A 24906-nucleotide genomic window follows, 5' to 3' on the forward strand; every position below is an offset into this window, starting at 1 on the left:
TTTTCACACCACAGCCTTTTATTTTTTCGCTATAAAATTATTGATATAAAATAAGAGCGAGCCCTAGTACTCTCATAACTGATTAAAGTGGAATAAAATAGCACAGTCTAGCTCTGATATAACAAATATAAAATTCTAGTTATAGGCGCTTCGTTAAAGAATACATATTTTCTATACGGGTATAATATAGAGCAAAAATGATTAAGTTATATTTATTCATTTTAAAATAAGGACTTAAAACAACATTGCTTAACATAACTTTAGTTGCTCCACTTGCACGTTTTGCCTACGCGTATTTCACAGGAAAGGCGTTCACACTTTCTAAAGCATCCGTACAGCTATTAACATAATACTGTTACCTCAGCCCTTGTTTTAAATGCCCCGAAAGACAGTTCTCACTTTCCACCTCCCTTGGCCTAGAGGGACAATCCCTAATAACGACTGCCCTCGGTTTAAACAATAGGTTACCCAGGGGCAGACTGAGGTGTTGGAGAACTTTGAAGATGCCACATTACTTTTGAATGACCGCAGCTCAGAGGTTTTCAAGGGTCACAAAGGGTGGGGGTGGGGAGAAAGGAGTGGCAAATGGGTCAGTTTAAATCCTGATGTCCAGTTCTGTTTGGGATTATAAGAGTGACCAAAGAGGGAGGCTGCCCTTACAGTGTTAACTGTTACTTTTAATCTGTTCATTTTAAATGAATATCTCTAGCAAAGTGGCTCAATTAAATGTGGCACTATTGAATGCTACGCGATGTCCTGAAAGCAGTTTAAAGCTGTACCTTGTTATCATAATGTAGTTTTATGGTTCTTCCATCCTAACTCCTGTGTAGGCATTTTAGAGAGATGTTGCAGCCCTGTACTTCAGTTATATAAATTGTTTAAAGTTGCAGCATTACTGCAACACATGACAACCTTTTATGTGTTTACTGAAACTGGCTGATAAAATGCACAAATCTCATTAGATCAGACCTAAAAACCATAACTGGTGATAATCTGCATTTAAAGCTGTTTGTTTTATTAAACATTTTTTAGATGTTTGTAACATGAAAAACCAAAGCATATGGTCAGTACAGTAAGGCCTAACACACACTTGTCTCTCCACCGGGCAGCAGCTCTGATTGGATTTTAGAATTGCCAGTAATTATAGTGCTTTCAGGCTGTGTTCATTCCAGCTGGTTTTAGCACTGAACCATGTAAAGCTGATGAGACCTAATTTTGCTCCTGGAGAGATCCCCAGTTTAGCTTCCAACCTAATCCAGTGCACCTGGATCTGATGAATGAATGCCGCTGAAGACCCTATATATATGGATCAGGTCTGTTTATATGGATCAGGTCGTATTGGATCAGGGCTGCAAATCAACCCTGCTGGGCAGCAGAACCTGTGTAGCAGGGTTAGACTCTTCTGCCATGAAATATCATGTTAATGCATTAACGTTGATTAAAATCATACATTTGATTAGAGAGGTGTGTGTTTGTTCTCTGCAGCAGTTTTTCATTGTGTAATGCAGTAGGGCAGAAGCAGAGTGGACTGTTTCTCCATGGCTTTGCTGTTCAGGTTTTGTTTTCCAAATGGGAATATGGACTTTTATTCAGTCACTATAATAAACACATTCATTTCACTCAGAGTACATGCTCAGATGTCTTGCATGGGATCACAAAGGAGATTTTTGGCCCAAAGAAAACATTTCTGGAAAAGACAGAAAAGACAGGTTTTTAGTTATATTCAGTTTGCGAAAATTATCACAAGGAACAATACCAGGAATTGTAAAAACTGGTTGACTCAAAGGAAAATGATCATAGAGTTTTGAGTGCCATCGTAACAGAGAGTAGCTATCTACATTAAAGTTACAATGCATGCTTTTTATCTGAAGTGATTCTTCAACTGTTGCTACATAAGAAAGACTTAGATGTAATGCCTTTTTTTGAACTAGCATTATTGCATATGGAGTTGATTCAGATCGCTAAATGAATAACAGCATAGGCCGCTTATTTATGGATGTATATGAAATACATTGGGCAACAGTGGTTCATTTACATAAATTATAGCCTATGAAACTGTCTACTGACTGTAGTATATATAAAGGCATTGATGTATGAATATAAGCTGTTTAGTCCAGATCACTGAGGATTATTGAAGCTTCCCCAGGGCACTAATGGATAGCGTGTGTAAAGAACAGCTGGCTGGTCCTTGCTACACACGTGCTAGCATTAACAGCAGTCTCATGATAGCCACAATGCAGTCTGTGTTTAGCATGAGTCTGTAACACATATACACACACACATGACATTTCTCCCTCATCTTTCCCTCTCTTCTGCTAGAGCTACTCCGTACCACAACCCTACATCCTTACAACCTTACCAGTCCCACCTAGTGATCAGCAGGTGCAATTACCGTGGACAACACAGCAGCTCTCTGAAGTTGCAATAGCAGATTGTGTCACAGTGATTGCCCTCCCAGTAATGGTACTGCAGGGAGTCCATGGGTCTCATCTTCTCCAGTTTACTGGGGATGCTACGACAGTCCTGGTCTTTCAGAACCTTTCTGCTGCATGACCATCCACGTGTCGGAGACCCACCACCAGCATGTAGTCCAAGCAGAAGAATGGCCATTACATGCAATACATTCATTTTACGATCCTGTCAGCAATAAGAAAGGAATTGGCTATTAACGTCTCATTAAAGCTGAGGGAGTACTTTAATTTTAATCTTAAAAAATATTGCAGGTTGATACATTTTGGTTGGCTATCTTGAACTTAAAACGCATAAAAAATAACCATTGTAACAGTTATTTTTGAAACTGATATTTTGATTATACACTAAACTAAGCTCCTAACTGTAACTACAATTAATGATTAGATAATAACAGCTCACAGCAACAGCACATGTTTGGAAGATAAACAACTATTACAGGAATATAATAAAAATATACCCTGACCCAGGATCAGTAAAGTTCTATTTATCATCATAAACATTTGTAATAAACTCCTTACTCTTGCCCTTATAATACCCTAGACTCCATTATCCCACATTTCCCCAAGCAACAGAAAGTCCTGCAGCAAATCCTACCTGTGAGTGCTCGTCTCCGTGGCAACAGGTCTCTGTGACCACCTCTCTGTGTATATGAGTTTAGCATTTCCACAGTGAGCTTCTTATATCACTCCTTTCTCAGAGGGACTCTGTCTCTCTCTGTCTCTCTGTCTCTCTCTGTCTCTCTCTCTCTCTCTCTCTCTCTCTCTCTCTCTCTCTCTCTCTCTCTCTCTCTCTCTCTCCCTCCCTCCCTCCTGGGTATGGACCGCTGACCAGAAGCAGGCATCAGCATAACCACAGTCTACAGGGCTGTACAAAATGTACAAAATGAGCATTTTGCTCACAAATTCACTTCTGACAAAAATGTGTAAGCATACATTCACCAGCCAGTTTATTATCTCATCAATTTTAGATGTAGATATGCATATACATTTGTATGTCTTATACTCTTCCAATGCACAGTCTGTGTTGTCTGTGCCTGATCAACTTGTACCAGCTCACCACCCACACCAGGCCACTACCAGGTCAGTGTTAATCCTGTGGTGAGAATGGTACCAATGAAAGAAATGTGTCCTGTGGTCAGAAACAATAATGTGGTAGTCGTTTGCTGACAAAACAGACTACATAGTTTAACTGTGCACATAAAACACACTTATAAGGTTGGTGTACCCAGTGAAATTGTCAATGAGTATAAGTCAAATATTGATGTTTCCAGTAAAGTAGTTGTTGACTTTTTTCCAAAGCAAATATTTGATACTTGCTATGATATTTATCTTGTATTTCATGCTGTGGCCCTTTCTGAGATGTTTATCTTTATAGTGCCTGTAATAATTGGCGTTTCTTTTTTTTTTGCAAAGATGCCAGAAGCGTGCGCTGCCGCTTGGCTCGGTAATTCTCGTGCAGCTGCATAGAGTGCATTAGGCCTTTACCCATTCAGAGAAGTCAACAGAACAAGCGCAGCTGCTAGATTCACTTTATGAAAACAAGTAGTAGCTAGAGCACCACTGGCTTGAAATGGAGCACGACATGATGATGCACTTGGTCTCACCGACACTGTTACTTAAGGGGGGTTAGAAGTTCTGAAATCTTAATTTCAGACTATGAATAAGGTCAACTGCTTCCAAGCAGACTAAATGCGCGGCCCGGACCGGACACGTTTATGCTGCTGAGTGAATGAGTTGTATTGAAATGCAGATTTACGACTTGGACTGGTGCTTAGAAAAGTCACAAAGAACACACTGGTCATTACTAACGCCCAGATTTGCGTCTCAACGTCATGACTGGTCGTCTTTGTTGTGGGTGATATTATTCGCTGTTTAAAATGAATTCACAAAATACCGGCTTTCAGCAAATGTGGCACTATCAAAGTAGTCAGTATCCGCACTAAATTCAAATTTTATCCGCTCCATCAGAATAACTAGCTCGTTCGATAATTGTTTTAGTAGTTTAGGTAGTAAGGATTTAGATATGTAGTCTCGGACATTGATAGTTCGGTGTGTACCTGATCACAAGAGGAACACTAAATTTACCAGTGCATCACATTTACCGGCATGTCAAATCCTTACCGTCCGGTGACAAGGAATCATTTCGGAAATGTTCCTGCAGTGCCACCTGCTGTTTATTCGTTAATGTTTGTTTTTATGCTAAGAATTCTTTATTTACACTACAAAGTTAATTACGCTTTTTGCTTGTTTGAATGCGTGCATGCAAGAATAAATTTTGGCTTTGTTAATAAAGTTAAAATACTCTTGATGTGGTTGTGGGTTTGAGGTTTTTAGTCTCTTGAGTGGATCCTTGTTCTCTGCCGTCGTCACGGCTCTGGAAGCTATGACACAAGCTTTGGCAATGGATCAATGAAAATTAGTTGTATCTGTAAATCCCTTTATGGCACATGAATGAAAAGCGTGTATTTATGTGCGGTATTTATATACATATCTGTAGGCTCAAACACTGTGCGTTTAAAGCACATTGTAATTGAAAGACTTGTTTTGTCTTTGTTATTTTTCCCCACTTTCCGGTGTCCTTGATTAAATTAACTTGCATGTAGAATACTTGTTACAAAACTAAATTTCATATAGGGGCACGTTTTAAAAAATTATTTTGAAAAATAACTGACAACATGTGCAGTGAGAAAATGCCAAGCACCAACAGTTCTATTTATAAAGATTATTTCACATAGCAGTTCGCCGATCAATAAAAGTAATGGCATACTGCATTTTTTTTTACATATTAATTTATTTTTTCTAGATCTGAAAAAAATGCAGAATGTTTTGGCATTGACAGATTCTACTGTGAGACTGTATCGGCTGTGAGATTATTGTTTCCACTGTGAGATGATTGTTTCCGGTATGAGATGACCGTTTTTATGTTAGACGATTGTTTCCACTGTGAGATGATGTTTTTTTGTTGTGAGATGATTGGTTTTTTTTTTGTTTTTTTTTGCTGTGAGGTGATTGTTTTTGCTGTGAGATGATTTATTGTATCTGCTGTGAAATGATTGTTACAGTGTGGATTCTTCAACATTCTGTACTGGAAGAAATGGTGGAGAAAAAGATGACCGTTCTAAACTAGCCTTTGGTACAGTGTACATGTTTTAAAAGCATGTATCAACAATCAGGGAAAAAATGGTTGTTTCTGCTGTGAGATGATCGTTTCTGTTGTGAGGTGACTGCTTTTAATGTTAGATGATTGTTTCCACTGTGAGGTGATTATTACGGTGTGGAAAACATTTTACACTGGCAGAAGTGCTGGGGATAATTGAGGGAAAAATCTTTCATTCTTTCTTTCATTTTTCTTTAAATTATTAATTTATGTGTTTCATAGAAACAAGGCAGGGTTTATAGCGCTTGACTTCATAATATTATGGCGCTTTGATATGCGCATCTTTTCCATCCGACAAATCTTGAGTTTTTCGAAAAATGCTGTGATAAATATACATGTACAAACTCCATGTTTAATCACAGACGAAAGAAGAGAAACATGCAAAATAAAGATGCATCTTGAGCTAATGTTTCCTTTTCAGGATCCTGGTGTCTGTATATGTAAGCATCAGCCTGAACCAATGATGTCATCAGTGATATCACTAAGGTTTGGAGGGCCATGGTGCTGAGAACTCATTTCATCAGCTAATTGACAAGCCTCCCCTGAGCTTTTATTTGTGAATTCAATGCACATTTAAATCAGGCTGTCTATGCTTTCAGATCCTCCTAGTCAGAAAGCCCATGTAGTTAGTATAGGACAGTGGCAATCAATGCTGTACCTCCTGGTGGGAGCTGGGTTTCAACCTTCCATCTGGGCAAATGTACTGCTCTATACCAATGAGTCCTTGGGCAATACTTTTGACACTATATTTGCCTACCTCCGTAACGTGACAACTTATGAGAGCGTCTGCCAAAGGCGTAAATATATACGTATACCTGTATCAACCTTCTCAAAACAGAAGAGGGCGCCGCTGCGATAGTTCCTTCAGGTTCTATTGTATTCTGGAAATCGAGGCTATAGCCAAATATCCGGCACATTCTTTTATTTGAACGCTAGTCGAGTTCCGGTATTATATTTTGATGAAAATATAAATCATTTCGAACTTAATTTTCATTAAAATTCTTTTAACTAGGCGATGTGACAAATCGCCTTGCCGCCTAACTCCTACAGCTATCACGCACCCCATGATTATTCGAATAAGCAAGCTTTTATCCTCTAGTGCCGCTTTTAAAAATCATGCAACTACATTATAAATATTTATATTTGTATTATATTAAATTGATACTTAATTTAGTTCATGATTCCTTAAACTTCAGGTCTCCTTGATTATTGACGTTGTCTTTCACGCTGTGAGTTATTTCAGAGCATTGTGTCCTATATATAGGTATCTACCTAAAGATCGCATAGACAGATAACATTGTTCCCTTTGCTAGCTGAATCAAACAGGGTTTTATTAAATGTGATATACAGCTTCTGAATGTAATTATTTTTGATGGATTTTTTTTATTTTTCCCGACTGGCTGTCGCTAAAAGGTACACTTGTACTTACGGTGTTAATCGCATCCCATTCAGCGGATTTAGCGCAGAAATACATAGCCAGAGTAAACGATATATATTAACTGGCCTATTCAAAAGAGGTAAGGGAATGCTAGTTTCACCGGAATGTAATGTATAATAAAAAATAAATTATAATGTTCAATTATGATATTCAGTTAATTCACTTATAATACTGATCAAAATGGTAATCAAGAGATACTGTAAAACCTGTTAAAATGCTAAATGACACACACACACACACACACACAACACACACACTCTCTCTCTCTCTCTCTTTCTCTCTCTCACACACACACACATACTCTCTCTCTCTCTCTCTCTCTCTCTCTCTCTCTCACACACACACATACTCTCTCTCTCACACACACACATACACTCTCTCTCTCTCTCTCTCTCTCTCTCTCTCTCTCTCTCACACACACACACACACACACATTTATTTTTACTACCTTTACATCTTACTATATATTTTATATATACACTAGTTTTGATTGCATGTAATAAGTCCTATTTGAACTATCCATAATGACAACGGCATGATCAAAACATTGCGTATAAGGCTTGAAATGAATTCAGTTTATAGCAGTAAGGTGAAATAAATATTTGTGACATAGACTAACTGTTATTAAGCGAAGTTATTCGTTTGTTTGAGTAGCCTACGCTGTTGTGGTAAGGCCAGAATCATACAGAAAAACATCATTAGTCTCAGTCGGCTACAGATGCCTTCGCTTGTGAGAGACCGGAGAATGAGGTGGTTTCTACTGCAACAGTAATCAAGAAGTGGCCTCCTGAGCTTCATTCTCTGCTATTTTACTGACAGACGAGGCCAAACAACGCTATAGGCTGCGGATGAGAGCACTTCAAGCTCTCCTGGCTGTTATAAGACTCTTGACAAGTCAATCGTGACCCTGTAAATAAGGGACTAAACTCTGACATGTTAGCTCCTCACCTACAAACAAGCAGCGATTCGGAGAGTCGAGTAGTTGCTGTTATAGCTCCAATTCTTCTCAGCGCTTGATTTACGACGCACTTCGCCATGTGTGAGTGAACGTAGCTCTAGTTTCGGGTTAAAAGAGCTGCAAACGGACAAGACCGACGTTCCCACGCCGGAATCGTCATTAAAGCAATCCCGTTTTAAACGAGGAGCAGGGCCCTCCAGCTTAAGATACCGCTGTATCTCACAGGCAAAACGAGTGTCTGTGAAGATAGCGTAATCTTACCGTATAACCAAAGAACCCGTCACGGATATTTTCTTACTCCCCGAGTTTTTACGCGCTTTTTTAAGCTTCGGAAAAGCATCCACGATGTCCCAGGCACTTGTTTAGCCCACTTGTCTCCGGCCCATGTCTGCTTTATCAAGCAACCGTTCATCATATCTCACACAGTGGAAGCCCCAGTCACTGTTTGTGATTGTAAAACCTGTGAATGTAGCCGGAATGTTTATGTCAAGGTAGCCAAGGTAAATAGGGATGTACACATACAACAAAATTCATACATAAATATATTGTTGCATCGGATAATTAAAACAGCTGAGTGATGGAATAATATTTCATGCCGCATTCTTTCGTGATTGTCAGTATCGCTAATGATTGATCAGCTCTCACAGGCCGTTAATCTTTAAGTGATCGGTATCTTATCTTTTTAGGGACTGATGTTGTCGTATTGGTGTCACCATCTTGCGAACACCATCATGTGAATGTGGGTAGTAGTAGGCGTTACGAAATAAAGTGTTTAAGCCACATTCGTTTTTTTTTTTCACTCCAGCATGACACTGGCTATACAACAGCTAATTGGCTGTTGAAATGTTGTTACCTACTGTTTTCTATTTGTCCTATAATACAGAAAACACAGATAGGCTCTGAAATGCTTTTGCTGTCACTGAGCTGTTTTTAGCCTAGATTTTATTGTGGTGAAAACACTTCGCTTCAGTCGTTTGTTTTATTCATTCCAAATTAATGCGATCCATTTTTTAACAAAACGTGCAAAACATGTGATACCGATGTCTATTTGCCTTTGATAATCATTTCAGAACGGCTTTGCCTTCATAAATATTGCGTCTACTCCCTCGTTGCCTTGCTGCGCGGCACGCGCGTTGACTCACCATAAGGGCTGTGGCATTTGTAAAACATCCCATCATTTCGCTTGGCTGGTCAAGAAGGGTTGTGCACGTTTTACAACTGGCCATTAAACTTCTACCATTTGTTAAGCATCGATAGTGCATGGCATTGACTGCACGTCTTGCAAAGCGATATTTGAACTAGAACGAGTGTCCGACGAGCGTGCAGTCCAGCCACGGCTTCCACCCTCAACAGCATCTAATCAAGGTGCGGCGTCTTTCTCTGAACACCATCAAACCCACTCTGAGAAACGTGCCGACACAGCGGGGTGTGGTGGACCTCAGCAGACTGCCCTCGTCTAGGCCACCCACGAGAGGCCCTTGTGCTGCTAGACCCGCGGACCATTTCGTGTACCAGTAAACATGGGGTCACGGGATCCGAAATGTTTCTCACCCACGTCCGTATGAGTCGCATGAGTCGAATTCAAGTTCATTCACGTTATTGGGTAATAATTTTACTTAACTAATAAGTTTTTAATTTTTTTTAATTTTATTTTTTTTTACATTTTAAGTAAATACAGACACGTTTGTTTTATATTTAAATCAATGTATTGCCAGTATTGCCGTATAGTTACTGAAACCTTTGATTATTTAGATATAAAAACCAAAAATGGATGAAGTTTATATCCTTCTTCCTATGTGGTTTCTCTCTCTCTCTCTCTCTCTCTCTCTCTCTCTCTCTCTCTCTCTCTCTCTCTCTCTCTCTCTCCACACACACACACACACACACACACACACACACACACATACACAACATTTGAGAATCCTGGTCAAAATGCTAAATCAAACCAGATCAATACGCTGTTTTGTAGTGACATAACTGACACTGCTGCTGCAGCATGCTAAACACCCCTGTGCATGTGTGCTTAGACATATTATTGGCTAACCTGTGGACTGGATTTGGGTTTGGGTTCTTGGTGAGACAGAAATTGAACCTCCCTCTACAAATGGTTTGTCCTATGCCCACCGGGAATATATGAGACATACATGTGTTACACTGTATCAGAACTGTCCTGCTGAAAACCTCAGATATGTACCCCAAGCCCTTTGTGGTTGGAACTAAGCTAAATTATAATTTACAACATGGATCAGAATAACTGGATTCATTGTTCATTGTTGTTTGAATTCTGTGATTGCAATGGTAATTTCTACCTTCCATAAAATGATATGCTCTTTATCTAAAATGAATCAGTAGGATGATGGGCTACCTTAAACAAACAACCAGGATCTACCATTAATCATGTGATACAGTTGCATCTGTCCCTAAATACCAGTGTTTTTGATTTGGGAAAATGTGGGTCTTTTCCACAGAAGAGGGCCAGGGGTCTGACCATGACAGAGCACACAGAGTAGAAACATATTCAACATGGCTGCTGACTGCATAACTCGACTTCAAACATCAGATATGTATACAGAGAAATTCTTCATGTGATACTTAATGAATGCTAACACACAGAGAGAGAGAGAGAGAGAGAGAGAGAGAGAGAGAGAGAGAGAGAAAGAGAAAGATGGTAGCTTAGAGAAGCAGAGTAGATAGCTGTCATCACTATGGTTTAACAAAGTCAACCACAGACTGCTCCAGAATTTCTGCATTAGTGCCTGTGATTGATGGTGCATAGGAACCTTTTCCTAGATGCTCCTGAGTGGCAGGGCGACCTGGGCTTGCCATGGTCCCAACATTTTCCTAGCCACTGTTTCCCTCTCTACACCCTGATATGCTTCTCAGTGGGGATACCTGATGATGCATATCTCCTATTCTGGTCTATTCCACTGCAACACTGATCAGGAAACAACGTGAAACTGTTTCCATAGCATGGCTCTTTATTGCAAACGGCCACATCCTGTGTTTTTATTAGACAGCTCTCCAATACCTCATTGTATCTGTGACAAGCATTCACTGGATGTTTTACATCATCATACCACATGCCATATGAGGTTATTTTTGCTGCCCATTGCCACAAAATGCAGAGCTGTAGTGTATGTGTGCAAGAACAGATGTTTTCATGAGAGGAAAAGTGATGGGCCATATGTTTAATACAGAGAGAGAAAGGATAGAGGGACGAAGAAATAGAGAGAGATGGATAGTGAGAGAGCGAGAGAGAGAGAGTGAGAGGGAAAGTTCAAAATTGTGGGTTGGGTTTTTCAGGATTGTTCCAGATCTCATCTCCTTGTGTGTAAATGAATGGCTTTACAACTTAGACAGACCCTTGAGGTTTAGCGATGCACATCGTGTGATAGGTTCATCTTAGCTGAGCTATGCAGAAGTGATAAGAGCTGAGCAGTTTCACTAATACATGATGTCTGGACCATGATTATCACAGCCAATATTCTGGGCACCTCCAAATCTATAACATTCTAGGGGAATTCTTTCCTATATGACATAATAAAGCATACCAGTCTGACCACAGATTTTCTGCTGGACAATTGTATCTAATTATTTAGATACAATAGACATAATCCACTCAAAATCCATTCACAACCAATTCTGTTTGTCATTTCTTGTGATAACATTATTAATCTCACGCACAAGAAGTGCTTCATGGGAAACATTAATAGACTGACAGTTTGACTGCATTTTGTATGGACAGAAAACTACCCTCCTTCCTTGGGTGGTAAGACAAACTTACAGAGGCAATTTGGGTACTTCAATTTGCATGACGGTCCATTGGACAACACAAGGATTACTTGATTTGTCCTTTGAGCAATAATAGAAGTGTCTTATGACTTGTGTCTATACCAAACAAAAAAACAACAACAACCATAAGACGGAATCCTATAATACCTCCCATACCTCACACCACTGGGCAATATTGTGTCTTTGCACAGAATTAAACAGATGTCAGGCCCAATTAATGGCTTATCACTTACGTTTGGAAATATTGCTTCTTGTCCTTTCATAATAAAATAATACTTTTCTAGATACTACTACTACTACAAATAATAATAATAATAATAATAATAATAATAATAATAATAACAATGTAGCTTTCAAATGCATAAGTACAATTTTATATTGTATAAGGGCAATTACATTTTTAGACATTTTCTCGTCAAAAGTGTCAGAATGCAACTTGAAGTGTAATTCAGTTTAGTGTTTTAGGGTGACTACAAACATCCTTCAGGAAAGAATTTCACATTACAGTAAAATTCGAGAATTTTAAAGAGAACTTTAAACCAAATAATAATTATTTAAATTAGAAATAAGTTCAAATTATTAGACCTATGTGAAAGTGAAGTACTCAGTGCGGTCAGATTCCCTTAAGCGCTCATGTTGAACTATCGCGATTTTTGATCGTTGACCAGGCAAAGGATTTCATTTCTAACGGACACTCTCAATCCATATTTAGTCGCAGGCATGATTCGCACAAACGCGCAATCTTTGCGTTTACCAAAAAAAATGTTATTTTATAACTTTTAGCTATTTAACGACAACGGGAGATCGGACGTTTTGTCCGGTCTAAATGGGTATTTATACAGATATATATTCAGCTTGTTTAATAGGTTGGTGTAAAAGGTTAGTGCTGTTAATAGTTTGCCTGTGTGATGCACGCAGTCTGTTTATTATTCACTGAAGATGTATTGCAGTAGGTTAACCCTGCCGTTTGGGCCTCTTCAACTGAATGAATGGGACGAAATGGCTTGACTCTGGTTAGGGTCAGTCAATGTCAATCCGCAGCGCTTAGCTAAAAAACTATTACTATTAGGCTTAATAGATGGTAATACTGTGCACATCCTTAATGATTTGGGCGCCTGCTCGTCACGTAACTAATGGAGAGCAGGGATAAGGCTCCAGTCATTTTCTCTCTCTCTCTCTCTCTCTCTCTTTCTCTATCTCTCTCTCTCTCTCTCTCTCTCTCTCTCTCTCTCTCTCTCTCTCACACACACACACACACACACAACACACACACACACACACACACACACACACACACACACACACACACACACACAAATCTTGGATAATCTTAGATTGAACACAGACTCCTATGGTTGGTATTTCCATGACAACGAAGGGGAGTGAAATAATTATTGGATTTAAGATATTGAATTTTGGAGGATTCTGCAATTCATGAAGGAATATTTATAACAATGAATACATATTGCTGCTTCTGCAAACAGCTTTAGTGTTTTATTGTACAATTCATCTTTCAGCGTGCGTGTATTATTTAAGACTTATTCAAATGCAACATTTAAGAATTATATATATATATATATATATATATATATATATATATATATATATACTATATATATAATATATATATGTTGTGTGTGTGTGTGTGTGTGTGTGTTGTGTGTGTGTGTGTGTGTGTGTGTGTGTGAATCAATTAGAGCATTTTAAAATAAGATAGACTGTAGGAAATGGGAAAATGCAGCGGTATTCCGGTGTGTGTTCTGGTGTGTTTTGCGCGCCGCCTAGGCTGGATTTATGCTCTCGTTTAAAGGTTTTAAATGTTTATCACCGACAAAACAGAGCAGTCGCCTCCTGCTCGCCGGGATAAATGGAGTGTTATGGGAGTCGCTTGAAATGACACGCATGCCCCATCCACGTGGGAGGTCCGCCTCTCCTCTCACGCTCGAACCGGTAAGCCGTGGGCTGCACGTGGCAGCAGCGCAGGCCAAAGGTGCGCTTTTGAAATAAAGAAGAAAACGGAATGGTTGCGCTCGCGGCATTAGGTTAGTTGGCAGACAATACGTCCTCGACCAATATGGAGCATGTTTCATATTTCAAATATGAAACAAATACAAACAAATGCATAATCAAACAAATACATAAAATCTGCCTCTTTCCTGCTTAGGCCAAAGTCGTATAGGAGTGTATAAATCCTTTTCGCTTTGGGTTTGTACCGCGTAATTCACGAGTAAGAGCGTTGCAGTTCAGTAATAATTCTTAACGCGAAAGAACAACGGTAGCGTATCATGGACACCTGAAATATGGTTCCGCTATACATCACATAAAGCTGCCTACCAATTATGAAACCACATATTTTATTATTATTAATAATAATAATAATAATAATAATAAACAATAATAAATATTAATAAAAAGAATTAATTTATTGATAATTATTGTTAATAAATACATATCTATCTATCTATCTATCTATCTATCTATCTATCTATCTATCTATCTATCTATCTATCTATCTATCCATCTCTCTCTCTCTCTCTCTCTCTCTCTCTCTCTCTCTCTCTCTATATATATATATATATATATATATATATATATATATATATATATATATATATAGATATATAGATATAGCCTGGAATAACCTGGAATTTTATGCTGATTTTATGTTCCCTGCATTACAGTACAGCACAGCTACATACAAAAATTAATTAAAAAAATTAAAGGTAAGCGCTCCAAAGGCTAAAATTACAACTAACGTTCTTAGAATGCATATTAAGATATGTCGAAAACACAAACAACCTCTGTTTCTCCCTCTACATTTTAGAAGTTAGATCATCTTACCATAATCTATCACCGAAGGACTTCGCGTTTCACGCAACAGCTCTCGCACGAGACGAAGCCGATTCGCAGCACTCTTTAGAAGCGATGGCCATGCGATGTCTCAGGCGTCAGGGCGCACGAGTGCCTGGAGAAGGTTTCGGAGGACGGTTTGGATGAAGAGGGAGTTTTTTTTCTGTGAGAAACTCAATCTCACATACAGTAGCGGTCTCCGTCTGGGAACTGTCACGACTGACAGCGGCACAGGGCGCAGGCCCGCAAACCCGGTCTTCCGCACAGCACCACGCGAACATTGGTATAGTTCCACATAAACGCGACCATTGATTTATTGCAATATTTACAGACCCCTCATCAGGTGGTCATGCAAGATATGTGCGATCTATGGGTTATAGAGAGCACAAAATACATAATTCCGAACTGCCAGCCATTTTCCGCATTAGTCCAGACTGTCTGGTTTTATGTTATTTGGGCTACTCATCTTCTGTGCGTGTTTTGATTTTAATAAACAATAGGTTAATAAATAAATAATTCAACATGTATTACATTAATGGAAAAACAGTTATCTGCTAAAATGTGTTGTAAATTACCATATATTTAGTAGGACATACAACCAGAACAGCCAGCATGTTGTTTCGTGTAAAGCTAATCCTTCGCTTTAAAATTTAAATGTCTCCACTACAAAATACACCGTAATATTCAAATGCATGTCGGCGCGAGTTCTGCAGAATATCACTGCTGTAACGCCAACACGGTCCTACCTAAAATATAAAACTACTGAGTTGATTAATCTTGGGGTTGGTATTTACAATTTATACGCGGGCTCTACAGACTAATAGTCGCAAAGGTCCTGTCGCTCGTGGCTTCTTCCCAGACACGCCAGTTACGCAGAGGTGCAGAGCGGATGACTAAGTAACCTTTACGGCAACAATTCCCGGTAGCTTGGTAACTATTTCCAAAATCACACAATTAAAAGCCATTTTTTTCTGCCAAGAAGTAAGAACGTCTTGGCTCGGCGCACACGTTGCTTTCTGGCCAGTTTAAATAAACAGGCAGTTGTGCAATTAGTTGTGTTATTAATAGGCTTCCTTTGGGCTGCAAGGGGGCGCGAGCGTCCACCCTTGTTTTAAACACGTGAAACGTACACAGCTAGCAAAATATTCTAAAGAACTGCTTATTTTAACATTAATGTTTAAAAAATAAATATCCATATTTAACATTCAAGTAAGCATTTATCCTCCCTATAAAAGCTACATTTCTCCAAGCTCTAGCAAATAACTGAAAATGTTGCCTCCTTTGTCGTACTGACATCGAAATATGAACTATTTCGTCATAGACTATTTACATCCGGTTTTTAATTGCTTTGGCATAAGTGGAAGGTGAATTTTGACAGTCTTGTCAATTGGACAATAACAATCAATAAAGGTAAAATGTCAGAATGAACTGCAAGCCTTAATTTGCGCATTAATTTGTGAACGGATATCAAATTCGCATGAGTACCACAAACAAGGATACCTGACCTGAAGAATCCAATACATTAACTTCACAAGTGCGTTATCCCGCTAATGCACTTAATGTTTGCTACTGCATTAACTATTATAATAAAATATAAATAACTAATAGATTCACTGGTTAGATTTTACGAGTAAGTTAAATTTGTTACGTTTAATATCACAGTTCAGTCTTAACATGAATCGGTGTTGAACTGTTGTACGTCACATCTGTTGTCAACGTACAGCCTCAAATAAGCAATAAATGATTTGAAGTAGCTGTGTTAAAACTAAGATGCATCTGTTTGACTACTAAAACAGAGACGATCACCCGAATGGTGATCAGGTGCTTAGTTTACATGAGGGTGGAATTTTAAAATGTATTATTATTATTATTATTATTATTATTATTATTATTATTACTAGTACTACTACAGTTGTTGCTGCTGCTGTTATTATTTTGTCATACGCAACATTCCAAAAGAGAAACAGCAATTAGGTTATTTGTAATTTCTAATTATCCATGAATTTCCACAAACGCAACAGTGGGTTATAAACAGTACAAAACACACAACAAACGTTTTCTTTCCTTCTGTACCTGATCGTATTTATGAGTTGGGTGATCACATATTGACTGATAAATTGACATAATTGTTTTGTTAGAAATTCAATGAAAACATCAGCTACATAGCAGATAAGTGAGACACAAGAATAATTTGTTCACGCGAAGGCAAAGACAGACAGACCAAGATACTCCACAAAGTTGGGCATTAAAGAACACACACACACACGCCCTCGCGCGCGCGTTCACACGCGTATACGCGCATAAATTACATAATAGCCTCTTTTCATAAACTTATTCAGATGATGAAGGCCTACCCATACCACGCGTACTAGCAAGCCCTTACGTTCTACGCCTACGTTGCAGGCAACGTGATGACGTCCAATGTAGGCGCAGGATGTCTCCCTACCGTATGATTTGACGTCAACATGACCGCTCTGCAGACTGAAAAAAAAAGACGTGGGGGAGGGACTTATGAACTAATCGTTTACAGATGCCTATAATACCAGAAAAGCGATCCTATTTGGTCCACATGCGTTAAAATATATCACAACCCAGTAAGCTTTAAGATGGAATTTTGACACAACTGCACAGCCAAAGTCTTTAGGCTGGTGACTGGTAATCATTTATAATATGTAGTTGAAACAAACAACATTGTGTATTTGTTTGCTACTTATTCAACATTGGAAAGTTGTGCTTCATTTGGATCGCGCTATAAGATCTTATAATAACGAGCTTTGTTGTTAGATTGACGCAGCCCACAGTGGGGAATCGAAGCCAGTTACTGGCCCTCCGCACTGCACGCGATTTCCCCGGAGGAAGCAGAGCGGTCCTGAGATCACCTTAGAGACCACGGTGACACCCGGTCTACCGTCTTTACTGCAGTACTGCATAAACAACGTATTTCTGAACATTTATGGTCTTTGCCATTGGTACAGCCTTCAGAGCGCCGCGCATTAAAGATAGGCCTCCATGCTCTCCACTATTAAGACTCAGCTACTGACGTCAGAGCAGCAGTGGGGCACGAAGAGGTCAAAGAATTATCTGTATCTTTAATCAAGGGAGAACCGTCGGTTAATTTTATCTCGGACGCCATCTTGACAGAGACAACAAATTATCTAGACTATAATTATCAGCACGCACTAAGTCCGCTGGAACCAGACGGCAGAGTGTAACAAGTGATTCTCTAATACAATCGGATGGGCTCTAAATCGTCCGCATGTCCTCGTTTCTGCACTGATTTAGTAGGACTGTCAAACTGCATGCCTGTGCATGAAAAATCCTCCGGCTTATAGTTACACGAGGAGACACAATGCATAGTCCGCTGCAGAAACATATCTTTAAAAATAATACTTGCTCACGCGGAGAAATAAATTTGCATGTGCATACACAGAATTTGAAATTAAAACAAAAACAGACTGCAAAGGGGGGAAAGGTAAATGTAGATATTTATATATTTAAAAAAAAAAAAAAATATATATATATATATATATATATATAATAAATATTGAAAGTCCTCTTTCAACCTGACTGTATCATTGCACATGGAATAGCCCTGGAATTTCAGCTAGTGTGCGGCTCAGTTAAATGTAAGCCTATTCTACTCGATTAGTATGACTAGGCTAACTGATCTAGTATTTTTCTCGCACAGTCATAACAATACAGACTGCTGCTTAATTAACGTTTGTTAAACCCGCACTTTCTGTTGTGCTGTGTGCACAACCCCCTCAACGACTTTTCAGCAGCAAGTTTTGATAGGCACGTTATCAATCACGTGCACATCCGATAGCTGCTCCGCTTTGCTCCGCGACAGTCCACCTCACGATGACCTTCTTAGCGTTTTGCTCTTAATGTCAATCGTGCATTTTTCCACAGGCTCCAGAGTGTCTGCTCCTTCAGCGAGGAGAGAAAAGCAATTCACCAAAGACATTTCGCTCCAAGCTTTTTTTTTTTTTTTTTTTTTTTTTTTTTTTTTTTTTTTTAAACGTTTTACTTGACTAATCTCAGAGAATCCATTTCGTATTTTGGTAGACCAAAATTTTAATAATGTACTACTTATTTTGTAACTTATTTAGTTAGGCTTACTAGTATTATCTAATTCAAAACGTGTTTGTGGATTTTACGCGCCGGGACAAACAGGCCCGTATTTAAAAAATAATTCATCTTATATGTGTACGTTTATTCGTAGCCCAATTTGAGTAGTAATAAAAATATTGAAAATAGGCTTGATTTTCGTAGCTACACACAATTTGTACTAATTGTAAGATCTAACTGAATTGTTAGATTTAGGCCTACTTCAACACAGTGCCGTATGCTGTTGTTATATATCGCTAACATGCGTTTGAAAACGTGTGCTTCCGAGCAGATTCTCCGTTGTTAAATCTTCTTGCTGTGTACCAAACAAACATGAGATGACACAGAGAGCAGTGGTTTTATCGAATATAAACATTCACTTAAGGAGCGACATGCTCCCAAACCGCCACTTTTAGGGTCGAGTTTGCGGTGACGCATCGTCTAAGTGCTGTTTGATGAGGCTGTCACGCCTGTGTGAGTATACCTGAAAATATTTTAGCGAAGACACTTGGCTCAGCCACGCGTTTTTCTTTACTATAAACGCGCAAAGACCGCAGTCTAACACTAAGCTCTGATAATTACTGCTGTATTAACGTTGATTTGCCTGCAGACAGCGTGACTTTATCGCTGCCCTAAATGAATAATTAATCAAATATTTATCAAGGCAACACGAAGATTTAGATCTTTAAAACACAGTGGTTTATTGAATTAATTACATTGTTTACATCTCCAATATTATTTAAGTTTCTTGTGTCTGGACGGAAGTGCACTGGAGTGAACTCGGCGTTAGTTTCAAACACCACCAGATTCTACACGGCCACAAACATCACAATATAACACTTCATGACATTTTCAAATAAAACGTTATTTTAACTGTATCATAACTTCGACCCTCGTTATATTTAAATTCAGAAAAACTGATAGAGAGAGAGAGAGCGAGAGAGGGAGAGAGAGAAAGAGAGAGGGAGAGAGAGGAAGAGAGAGATGGGGAGAGAGAGAGGGTAAGAAAAAAGAGCGAAAGAGAAAGCGATTTATACTTCACGTACACCTTAGTGGCGGACATCTCGGCTTTGTTTCGGAGTGGGACAAACATTCACCACATACTAGACAACAACAACAACAACAACAACAACAACAACACGGTCCCTTACCAAAAGGTCATCCTCCTCTTAAAATGGAATGGTTTTTTCTTCAAGGGTCCACTGTCCGTAGCGGGAAATTGCACATAAATATTCCATTAAATAAAGTTAGCGTAAAAATCAGAATGACAGGAAGGCGTCGTTTCAAGTCTTTTTGGAAAGGTTTGGCTTCACTGCTTGAGCTCCAAGGCCCAAACATGTTGCGGCCACCCGGTTCTTCCTTTAGGTTTCTTATCATTGCCGCTCCCTGAACTTTTCAAAACTTCATTCTGTTTCAAATACAAGAACACCATCAGTTAATTGACACAGCACATCCCCCATGCCCTCGGTATAGCACATATCCTCTTTTTCATATTTGGAACTAGAGCTTGTGTGCACGTTTTCTGCCGATTAAAACTCTACAAAACACTTCTAGACACGGAACTACAAAAAGTAATGTTAGTCGCTCTTGATACAAACGTAAGAGCACAGGTAACTTCTTACACGCGGCCTCACAGAACATCTTCACAGATTACGCATAGAAATATGCACTTTGCCTTTACGGTTTAGCAGAATGAGAAAAATCGAACGTACCATATCTTTCTTTCGCCTCTCTTCTTTGGCGTCTGTTTTTTTGAATTCCGCTTTGAATGCCTCTGCTTCGCCGTTCTGCTCGTCCTTGTCCAAAATGTCCATGAGGTAAGCGATATAGCTAGTGGCCAAGCGGAGCGTTTTGATTTTGGACAGCTTGGTGTCCGCAGGCACGTTGGGGATGCATTCCCTGAGCTCGGCAAAGGCGCTGTTGATGCTCTGAGTCCTGCGCCTTTCTTTTCGGTTTGCCGTTGGTCTGCGCTTCACTGTTCGGGGTACCATCCCCACGGCTCCAGTCCCCGGGACTCCTCCGTAGTGTGCGTGGTCGAGCCCGGGCGCTCCGGTGGTGTATTCGGGACTGTACGAGGGTGCCATAGTATAGTCTGGGGGTGACATCTCCGGGTGGCTAATGAGCCACCCGTGGAAATAGGGGTTTTCTTCGTGACAGCGGCTGGCGGCCGCTGCGGCAGCGAAGGAGTAGCCATCATGATGCATAACCGGATGGTGAGGGAAGCCTCCAACTAAACTCATAGCGATCGACCGAACTATTGCTACAGCAAACCGCAAGAAGATATTCTTTCCCCCCCCCTTTCAGATTGTGCGTAATTTGTCCCGACGATTTGGGTACTTACTAACTTCCCATAAAGAGGAAGTCGAGTAGCACCTCTCTAGCAGATGAAGCGCAACGGCGTTTATTTGTCCATCACAAAGCTACAACTGCTATTGAACCAAACATATTTAAAACATAAAGGTGAACTGTGATTTAGTTAGCCGAAAACTGTAAGTCAGCTACTTACACGCGTAGGCTCCATTGTCCATATCCACCAGGAAAAGTTCCATTAGTTGTCACTGTATGTTGTACACTTCATCTGAGCAGCTGCGCTGGAAACCTCTATTTATTTATTTATTTATTTATTTATTTGGCTTAAGCCTCACCGAGCCGTATTGTTTTCAAATCCGTGGTGGAACTCCTTCGATCGGGTGTAGGACGGAAAACGTTTCCAATCCCCGTCGTTCGCACAATATGCAGCCTCGCGGCGGAGCAAAGGGGAGAATTTCTCCGTTTGATCTCGGCGTCACAGCCTCATCTTAGAACTGGCCGAGTTCATATATGTCGTCAAAACATTTCTTAGCCAATCCCGTTGGAGAAGAGGAGGGACATATGGTTCTTAGCAGGGTGTTTACTCACCTAAATTGCACTAGCCCACTAGTCCTGGCAGGTTTTATTCATATCGTTAATATTGTGAAATATATTCCACTTTATGTGTATGATCGCAGTAGCAATAAATTGATGGGTAGTCTACTTTTGGCTTATAAGATAAAGTACTAATAATCTACATTTTACGCATGTTATTCTAAAACAACTGCATAGTTTTTATAGGCTTAGAAATTATGGTTTCCAACCTCGAACTATTTTTAACACTTTGTTGACATCATTACCAATATACCAATGTTGGGAAACCGATGTTTATTTTCTATTCGTAAATATGTTATTCAGATTCATCCGAACCGACATCAAGATTCATCAAGATTTATCCTGTCACTACTATATGGCAACATGGAAGCGTACGCCTAAATGCTAAATTATCAAACGCTTGAAAAAGTCCATTCACGCATTATTTTAAGAACCAGACCTGAATTATTTAATAATAAAGCCTGAAAACGCATTTTATGTTGTGTCTTCCAAGTGACGGCCCAGATTGATCTGTATGTACTCAAGCAAAAATACATTTTTTAGCCTTCTTTCAGAATTATTCAGATAAATTATAAAACATTAGCGTACTATTATATATCTATTTTAATTTTTTTATATTTAGTCATAAGTAGGCTACGTCTGGCTTTTCCCTCATATACTTTATCATATTTGGGTGTGTGTGGGTGAGTGGGGGGTGGGGGGGCGAACATGCAATCCCCAACCGCTGTACAGATTTGATTGATTTATTTATTTTGTGTTATCTGTGCATATAAATTTCTAACATAGAAAGAATTCTCTCTCTCTCTCTCTCTCTCTCTCTCTCTCTCTCTCTCTCTCTCTCTCTCTCTCTCTGTGTGTGTGTGTGTGTGTGTGTGTGTGTGTGTGTGTGTGTGTGTGTGTGTGTGTATGTACGAGAGAGAAAGACCATTTTTTATTCCACAGGATAACGACAGTGCAGACTATTGGAATATTCAAATGAGTTTTACTATAAAGAAATTAAATAATTCAACAAATGCACATCGATCACACAAGAGAAATACATATGCTTAATTTATGTACATAATTACAAACAAGTGTATGAGTCTTCAGTGAAACTCTCGGCAAAAGTAGAGACAAAACAAACCTTTCTCCTGACGCATTTACCTTATAGGCTACAAAATCACAGTCACAAATTAAATGTATTTAATTTAGAAGTCATCATTGGTGTGTTTACTGCAGTCTAGAAGGTGCACACGACTACCATTATAAGAGTAAATTAATAATAATAATAAAAATAATAATAAGATAACTACTACTACTACTACTACTACTACTACTACTACTACTACTAATAATAATAATAATAATAAGATATGCGGTGATATGCGGTGAATATGCGGTGAATCACTGGAGTTGGAAGTCGTTGAACTCTCACTATAGATACAGATAATTTCGAAATTAATCCATATTGTCCCCAAAGAGATAATTTCATATGCATACCGTGTTCAGGAAAGGGAGATTGTAGATTCGTTTTGATGCTTTACTACTGAAAAAGCAACGCCATTGAATGAAGACTTGGTCCAGGCTCTCATGCAGACGTGCATCTAGGCCTAATGCCCACGTTTCTTAAGTATACGTGTTTACTGCGAGCTCCTTCGAAAGACTTGTAGCTGAGGTGAGTTATTTTATTTGTATAGTTTGCAATCTGTCCAGAGCCCACATACTGCATGTGTGTTAACGCCGCGTGAAAACGTCTTTTGGCTTTAAATATACATCTGCGTCTATGTATGTGTGTGTGTGTGTGTGTGTGTGTGTGTGTGTGTGTGTGTATGTGTGTAAACGCATGCATGTTAACGAAAGCGAAACAGAGAGAGAGAGAGAAAAGAGAGATTGAAAGACAGTGATATGAGAGAGAGAGAGAGAGAGAGAGAGAGAGAGAGAGAGAGAGAGACGGGAGGGTGTTTATAATATATAAAAATACATTTTACAATTTTAACAATGGAAGGTCCATGATTCATTCGTGTTTAAGTGTGTGTGTGTGTATATGTGTGTATGTGTTAGGTGTGTGTGTTTGTGTGTGTGTGTGTGTGTGTGTGCGTGTGTGTGTACGTGTGTGTGTGTGTGGGTGTGTGGAGGGGGGCAGTGTAATTTATCGGTCTGATTGGTAGTGCTTGAGTCATTTAAACGCGCCGAGTCTCCAGCTAATGACACATAATCAGCCCGCGGGTCACTTGGTCAGACTCCTGTTACAAACCCCTCCCCCTCCTCTCATCTCCTTTCAAACTACATTTTGTACAAATAAATAAAATTATGCAGAGCCAAATGTTTCAGCGCGACAGGAGTGTTTAATAACTGTGGTATAAATCAAAGCGACGTCATGTGCCGGATTTATGAGAGCTCACCAATTATTCGGCGTAAAATGATACATAATATTTGCTACAACATTTTATCAATATCAAAAAAGAATATCTACATTTTCCACTCTTTATCCTTACGTCATACATCACAGGCCGCCGCAGGCCGGATATAAGACTTAAGACATTTCGCCCCAGAAAGGGTTCAAAATAACTTTTTTTCCATACAGAGCTAAAATGAGAGATTCCTAAATACGATTTAAAGAGAATTTCAATTTTTTTGGTCTGTAAATGATTGGGTCTACGTTTAAATACTAAGAACAAAACATATCTTGTCGCTTATGTACCTTGAGGGTTTCGGTTCTATTTTAGAATAGAATTAATTAAGTTAGAATTAAAAATAGAATTAAGTTACATATTATTGGCCTACCTGATCACAGAAAGCGCTAAAGCGTAGTGCACCCTTTTCCTCTGGTCAGCCTGCCCTGCAGTTTTCATCTGGAGGGCTCATTACACCAACCTCGCTACTTTAAAAACCTCCTCCAATCCGCAGCCTGAAAATACAACCCGCAATCACCGCGGCTCAAAGTGCAGCCAAATCATATCACCCAAGTTCGACGCCAGGCTGGCTTGTCCGTTGGTGACATGGCTATCCAACCTCGCCAAAAATATCCAGACAGGTAAGCCGTATCAAGTCAGTTAATAACAGTATTAAGGCGATCATACGTCAGAAGATGGGGGACCGGCACAAAGCCAAGATTTAAGATACATTTACAAGATTTTAATACAATTCAATTACTCCTATGAATTAAAGCCACTGTGCAGATAATGTATTGAATTATATTTTAGGTATCGAACTGTAACATTGCAAAGACCAGTAGTTTGCTTTCTTT

General features: G+C 39.3%; 2 protein-coding genes across 5 annotated transcripts; both read right to left on the reverse strand.

The window, feature by feature from the left end:
- Positions 1–24515, reverse strand: LOC113584226 (scrapie-responsive protein 1). 4 transcript variants are annotated; one of them, XM_027021013.2, is made up of 3 exons: positions 24444–24515; positions 2393–2637; positions 1–1687 (listed from the first exon to the last, which is right to left on the reverse strand). In XM_027021013.2, exons 2-3 carry the CDS (start codon positions 2626–2628, stop codon positions 1621–1623), a joined length of 303 nt encoding a protein of 100 aa, XP_026876814.1. In that variant the 5' UTR covers positions 2629–2637; positions 24444–24515; the 3' UTR covers positions 1–1620. The 4 variants fall into 4 exon arrangements, with proteins under 4 accessions (XP_026876814.1, XP_026876812.1, XP_035387183.1 ...); XM_027021011.2 differs by lacking the exon at positions 24444–24515 and adding an exon at positions 14658–14844; XM_035531290.1 differs by lacking the exon at positions 24444–24515 and adding an exon at positions 8286–8396.
- On the reverse strand, positions 19453–21569 carry hand2 (heart and neural crest derivatives expressed 2). Its single transcript, XM_027021010.2, has 2 exons — positions 20489–21569; positions 19453–20184 (listed from the first exon to the last, which is right to left on the reverse strand). The coding sequence occupies exons 1-2, from the start codon at positions 21014–21016 to the stop codon at positions 20086–20088; spliced, it is 627 nt and encodes a 208-aa protein (XP_026876811.1). The 5' UTR covers positions 21017–21569; the 3' UTR covers positions 19453–20085.
- Positions 24516–24906: the final 391 nt, after the last annotated feature.

Source organism: Electrophorus electricus, chromosome 11 (genome assembly GCF_013358815.1).
Source record: "Electrophorus electricus isolate fEleEle1 chromosome 11, fEleEle1.pri, whole genome shotgun sequence".
NCBI classification, from domain to species: domain Eukaryota; kingdom Metazoa; phylum Chordata; class Actinopteri; order Gymnotiformes; family Gymnotidae; genus Electrophorus; species Electrophorus electricus.

Bases quoted from the DNA above. Each gene is read 5' to 3' on its own strand.
- LOC113584226 (XM_027021011.2), bottom strand. The intron at 1,688-2,392 runs GTAATTGCACCT...TGTCTTTTCCAG, and splicing joins GAGCTGCTGTGTTGTCCACG to AAATGTTTTCTTTGGGCCAA.
- hand2 (XM_027021010.2), bottom strand. From the start codon at position 21,016: ATGAGTTTAGTTGGAGGCTTCCCTCACCATCCGGTTATGCATCATGAT. The intron at 20,185-20,488 runs GTACGTTCGATT...TATTTGAAACAG, and splicing joins AGAGGCGAAAGAAAGATATG to AATGAAGTTTTGAAAAGTTC.